Source organism: Euwallacea fornicatus, chromosome 35 (genome assembly GCF_040115645.1).
Source record: "Euwallacea fornicatus isolate EFF26 chromosome 35, ASM4011564v1, whole genome shotgun sequence".
Classification (NCBI taxonomy): Eukaryota; Metazoa; Arthropoda; class Insecta; order Coleoptera; family Curculionidae; genus Euwallacea; species Euwallacea fornicatus.
The window spans coordinates 494713-500299 of record NC_089575.1 but is presented as its reverse complement, the minus strand read 5'-3'; the positions used below and the strand labels follow the sequence as shown (position 1 = coordinate 500299).

Here is a 5587-nt window from a genome sequence, read left to right as displayed (position 1 = left end):
GCGGACATCAAATGTGTTTTTATTACACGATGGGGTAGCACGTCTGGGGGTGCGTATTGATAAAAAAAAACGGGTATTGCCAATAGGCAATGATCATATATGTTCCTAATTAACAAAATATGAATTGCCAATGTTTCAGTTTGTTGCTTTACTCTTATGAAAGTACATTTTTTGAGTCTTAGTGCATGGTTAATCCCCACGGCAAACATCAAATTTGGACCACCTTCTTTGGTGTTCAAAAGGATAGCAGGTTAGGTATCAACATTACAAATAAAATCCTTGAAAACAATGATTTTATTATCAATTTTGAAACTAATAGAATTATATTAGTTATTCATTTTACGAAGAAATCCGTATGGAAATTGTAATCTTCATTAGTTTCGTTTAGATCTCCACTGCACAAAGAAAAATTTTCAAGTCCCGTAGCCAACTGTTGAGCAACTTTTTCCTTTCGAGATCTGTCTTTTCTCTCTTTTTTAAATTGTTTCTTTTTTATTTGATTTAGTTTCTGATTCCCTTCCAGTGCCATTTCAGGATTTGTTTTTTTTACTCGAGTCACTGACGTTGTTTTTCCAATTAAACTTTTCTTTCCTGGTCCAATGTTTATATTCTCATTTAACTGGAATAGAAAAAGGAACATATTAAATAACAAATTAATTTTAAATTAATGAATTGTGGTATTTGGAAATTCAGCTATATCAAAAGAAACATCGGAAAAATCGAAACTAGAAACATCCAAAAATATATTTTCATATCGTTGGTTTATTAAGTGCAAATCCGAAATACTACTATACAGGGAGTGTTTTTTAACAAGAGCTGTAGGGATTAGTTCACAAATCCTGTATAAAGCGATAAAATGCATCTGATGACGCATTCAGACAGAAGAAGCATTCACTATTGAGTTTCCTGAGTTTTTATTATTGTGTTTGTTATAATTAAAATATACATTGAAAAAGCGATGAAAAGTAACTACAAACACGAACCTTTTTTTAAATATTTCTAGGTCAAGAGTTCTTAATATTGAGAATAATATGTTTATTTTGAAAAATTTCTGGAACCTTTTACAAAAACAAATATTTTCGCTTGTTTCCACATAAAAGGATTTTGGTTTTCAAGGATCAACAAATGTGGACAGGACTACTGCAGCGTACACACGGTTTTACTTCATTCTTTTATAGTTTAACTATGTGTTAAGCCGACATATTTATCGATTGGACCCCTATAATTGGTCTAATCAGCTACAGCTGAACGAACCCGTCTAAAATTATCAACATACCAAGTTATCAAGAGGCTTATCTTGTTCCATTTCTTCTATTTCATCAGCATCAACAGGACCAGAGCTTTCCAGTTGAATGGGTTTTTGTTTATCGTCCAGAAATTTAATTTTATTAAGCAGGTCAGTTTCCATTTTGTCATAATTCTCCAACTCAAATTCCTTTCCAAATTCAGATACAATCTGATATGAACTAGATTCATGGTTTTCTTGAGGTGGAACAGTATAGTATGGTATTTTACCACTACAATAAATAAACAAATCAAAATGCATGATTCAAATTTCAAATTATCTTACCTATTCCAATCATCCAATAGACTTCTAGCAGCAGCTACAGCATCAGGAATGCCTTTCTTTTTGAATTTTCCTGTTCTTTTAGCCTTTAAAGTATAAAACTCCTGAAAAAGGTCGCAAAATTTAAAATACTAAAATAAGCACACAGCATAATTATATTCCATAAAAATAAAGGATGATCAATTTAGTTAAATTATATATTTATATTTTTACCTCTGGTGAAGAAAAATCAGTAACATCATAAATTTCCATCAATCTGTGCTTTGATACTCTTTGAAGAATAGCATTTGCTGGAGTCATTGGGTCAACTAAAGATGAAATTTTTACAGCATTTCTCAGTGATGCCTGACTATCACTGCCTGCAGCAAACACAATCCCTGGTGAATCAAGCAGCTTTATTTTTGAATCTAACTGAACAATCTGAGTTGCCCTGGAAGTAATATTTTTTGGTAACTAGCCAAAATTTAACACGAAGACCCCTAAATTATCTACCTTGTTATGCCTGGTGCTGCTCCAACATTACACACCCGTGATCGTTTTAAACTGTTTATCACAGAACTTTTACCTACATTGGGTAGTCCCACAACTCCCACTGTAATTGAGGTCTTAATGTCTTTATTCCTACAGTAGTTTCCTAGCAATGACATTATTAATTCGGTACCAATTGAGGCCGAACCCTTTAAACCCTTCACAGATTTATTAAATTTTCTTTGTCCTAATTTTTGTTTTTGATTTTGCACTGAAGACTTAAAGGCAACAACAGGCCCTTTATTTTTCAAGTATTTAAGCCAACTTTCTAATATGTTGCGTGGAACTAAGTCAACTTTGTTAATGACTAAAACTAGTCTCTTGCTACCATGTAGACTTTTCACCGCTTCTTCAACTTGTTTACATCTAGTACCTAACGGATCTCGGGCATCCACAACTTCTAAAATTACATCTGATGCCTCAATAACTTTTCTAAATTCTTTGTAGTACTGTTTTAAGGACTGCTCAGTTTTTTTGTCAAAGCTTTTTTCTACCTCCATTTTTTCAGGTGTTAGTGTTTCATGTAACTTGCCCCTTACAGTTGCTTTTTGAACCTGAAAAATAAAGTCAATTCCTTGAATTTATCTCTTTACTGTTAAATAAGGGTTTGAAAGAAAATGTGACATTTAAGGTGGAAACATCTTATCAAAGATACACAAACACTTTTTTTTACATTACATTATCCTACACTAAAGCATGCTTGCATTACTCTTAATATTTTATAGTAAGCTACATACCAATGACTCAAAGTCACCATTAATAACATGTGATTTTCCTTGTTCTTTGCTTTTCTGCTTTTCCAATTTAGCAAGTTCGCGTAATCTCTGCTTCTCCTCATCCTTTTTTTTCTTTAAAAGCTCAACTTCTTTCAATATTTCATCTTTAAAAGGACAAATGTTTGGAACTTCGATAAGTTTTGGTTTATTCTTCTTAGGATTCTTTTTGGCTTCTCTCCTTATTTTTCTGTTATGATCTCGGACCTTTTTTTGAATCTTATATCGCTGTCTGGCAGGCTGCCGTTTTGATTGTTTCTCTATACAAAACACAGAAAATACCAATCATTTCTTTGCCATAAGTCTTATTAGAATGTTACTTACTTATTCGATTTTTTGCCATTTTAATTGATTGAAATGTATTATCGTATATTAAACTCTATTCACTTTCAATAAACGTGAACAACTTTATTTCCTGCTCCATTAACCTAACATTTTCACATGACATTAAAAGCGTTTTCAATTTTTGCAGAATCGAGACCAATCACAACTAATTTGAATCCAAATTCGGGCCAATTACATCCGCCTTACAACGATGACGTCATAAATAAACACTGATTCTGACGGTTCGAAACCAGTTCTTGCATTGGTCTAAAAAATCATCTGTACATCTTCCTATAAGGCTTCTCATATTTAGTTCTACGGTAATTAGTCTAGTAACTGTTTTGATAGTATTGAAACGCCATACCTAGATCTTGATGTAAACAGTATTTTTTTATGACCTTAACTAGAGTCATTTCGAAAAGAAAACCGCCTAGGCTGCCGTGACATATAACGGAAAAGAATCAGAAGTAAAATGTCAAACGTATAAGACTGTCGTGTTAGCGTTCGTAGGGTTTTCGCTGTCCGACTTGAGATTGTCCACAGGATGTAAATTATCGGTATTTATGAATGTATATATTTATGTAGTACACAATAAACTTATGTCTAAATATGTGCTGTTAGAATATGTTCACCAAGAGATTGTGGGAGTCAGGTTTCACCGTATCGAGAGAAGAGTCGCAAATGTAAGAGGGTGCGTCGTTTTTTTTTTTTTTTGGGGGACGCGACCCCGGGTATAAAAAACCTTGGCGGAAGACGATACGATACGATAGGGTGCGTCGTTGCGCAACCCTGCCTTTTATACCCTCTTGGCCGAATATTCTGGAACGTCCCGCCGACTGTTTAAATCGCCTAGGAAACCGACAGATTGTTCTGGTGCACGTCAAACTGTCATAGTCTGACAGTTGACAGTTTGACGCGCTGCTGGCTCCGCTATAAGACTCTCATTTGATTGACATAAAGTGGATTTTGAGGTTATGTTCCGTTCCTCTTTAGGCATTTTCCATTTACTGCTATATGTGACGGCGGCCTCACCTGCTGACTGTACTGTCAGCGACTTATTTTATTTTTAATTTTGATATTTACGAACGGAAATTTGATCATGTTATAAAACTAAACTACCATAAAAGGAAAACAATCATCGGAAGTTTAGATTTTACCCGTAGTTCTCATCATTTAAAATCAATGGGTAAAAAAACTCATTCCCACTCTCAGAACCATTCCAACAAATTGAGGGGCTCAAACAAGAAAGCCAAATCAGCTAAAGAGGAGAAAGAACTGCTGGAAACTGTAGATAGTCTGCTCAGATTAACAACACTTCCAACTCATGGTAATATAGCCCAGTCTTTGGAATGTCAGAAACAAATAACTGTGTACTTGGATAGAATTAAGTACCTGGAGGATAAATTGTTAAGGAAGCAGAATAAGGTAGGTATTTAAGGCTGAGATATAGCGTCATTTATTCACAGGGTTAACAAAATTGTTCAGAAAAATTCATATAGGTTTCTTGCAGTTTTCTTTTATGTTTTTTTTATAAGATCTAAAATTCTATTCTAAGATATTGTATAATATCTCTTATAATATATTAATTGTCACAAATTTAAAACTGCAAGTGTTTTGAGTTGTTTTCTGTATGCTCATAATATTGTTTTTTTTCCATGTTATATTAATAGCAAAATTTATGTATAAGTGTTCAGAAATATGAAATATCATAAAGAAACATCTACTTCTCAGATTTCAGCTTCCAATGCTCCTACAATAGAATCACAAGGTTCTCAAAGAGATGAGGAAACAATTAAAAACTTTACAAAGTGGCTTAAAGAAAATGGTGCAGAGATTCATGGGTGTTCAATTGTCCGCTTTGAAGGATATGACTTGGGAATTAGGGTAGACCAAGACATTTCTCAAAATTCATTAGTTATTGCAATACCTAGGAAAGTCATGATGTCTGTAGATAGTGCAAAAAAGAGCATGGTCCAGGATTTACTAAACAAGGTATTTAACTTATAGGTACCATCTCTAATAATGTAATAATGTTATGATTTTTTTACTCCAACTTAGGTGGAAATATTAAAAAACATGCCTAATGTGCTATTGACTATATATCTGCTAATTGAAAAAATTTCAAACAACCCCTTTTGGAGACCTTACATTGACATTCTACCGAAATCATACAATACAGTTCTAACTTATACTGTTCATGAGTTGGAAGAACTCAAAGGAAGCCCTACATTAGAAATTGCTTTAAAGCAAATTAAGAGCATTGTTCGACAATATGCCTATTTTCACAAGTTGTTTTGGACTATGGATGATCCTGTCAGTGAATTGATGAAAGCCAAGTTTACCTTCAACGAGTACTGGTAAATTACCATTCTTTTTGTTGAGTTATGATAATGCC

The 5587-nt window shown here is 33.5% G+C and overlaps 2 protein-coding genes across 2 annotated transcripts in view; one reads left to right on the top strand and one right to left on the bottom strand.

Moving 5' to 3' along the window:
• Window positions 1–276: 276 nt before the first annotated feature.
• Ns1 (Nucleostemin 1) lies at window positions 277–3502 on the bottom strand. Its single transcript, XM_066299864.1, has 7 exons — window positions 3193–3502; window positions 2833–3128; window positions 2060–2649; window positions 1781–1997; window positions 1571–1671; window positions 1277–1517; window positions 277–619 (listed from the first exon to the last, which is right to left on the bottom strand). Exons 1-7 carry the CDS (start codon window positions 3209–3211, stop codon window positions 335–337), a joined length of 1749 nt encoding a protein of 582 aa, XP_066155961.1. The 5' UTR covers window positions 3212–3502; the 3' UTR covers window positions 277–334.
• Window positions 3503–4162: 660 nt separating this feature from the next.
• Window positions 4163–5587, top strand: part of Setd3 (SET domain containing 3) — a 32542-nt gene continuing 31117 nt past the window's right edge. Inside the window, exons 1-3 of the mRNA XM_066300061.1 lie at window positions 4163–4617; window positions 4924–5184; window positions 5251–5549. Of these exons, the coding sequence (XP_066156158.1) occupies window positions 4375–4617; window positions 4924–5184; window positions 5251–5549 (803 nt within the window). The 5' untranslated portion in view covers window positions 4163–4374. The remainder of the gene's footprint in view (window positions 4618–4923; window positions 5185–5250; window positions 5550–5587) is intronic.

Bases quoted from the DNA above. Each gene is read 5' to 3' on its own strand.
- Ns1 (XM_066299864.1), bottom strand. The intron at 2,650-2,832 runs GTATGTAGCTTA...TTTATTTTTCAG, and splicing joins ATGGTGACTTTGAGTCATTG to GTTCAAAAAGCAACTGTAAG. The intron at 1,518-1,570 runs GTAAGATAATTT...TATTTATTGTAG, and splicing joins CTATTGGATGATTGGAATAG to TGGTAAAATACCATACTATA.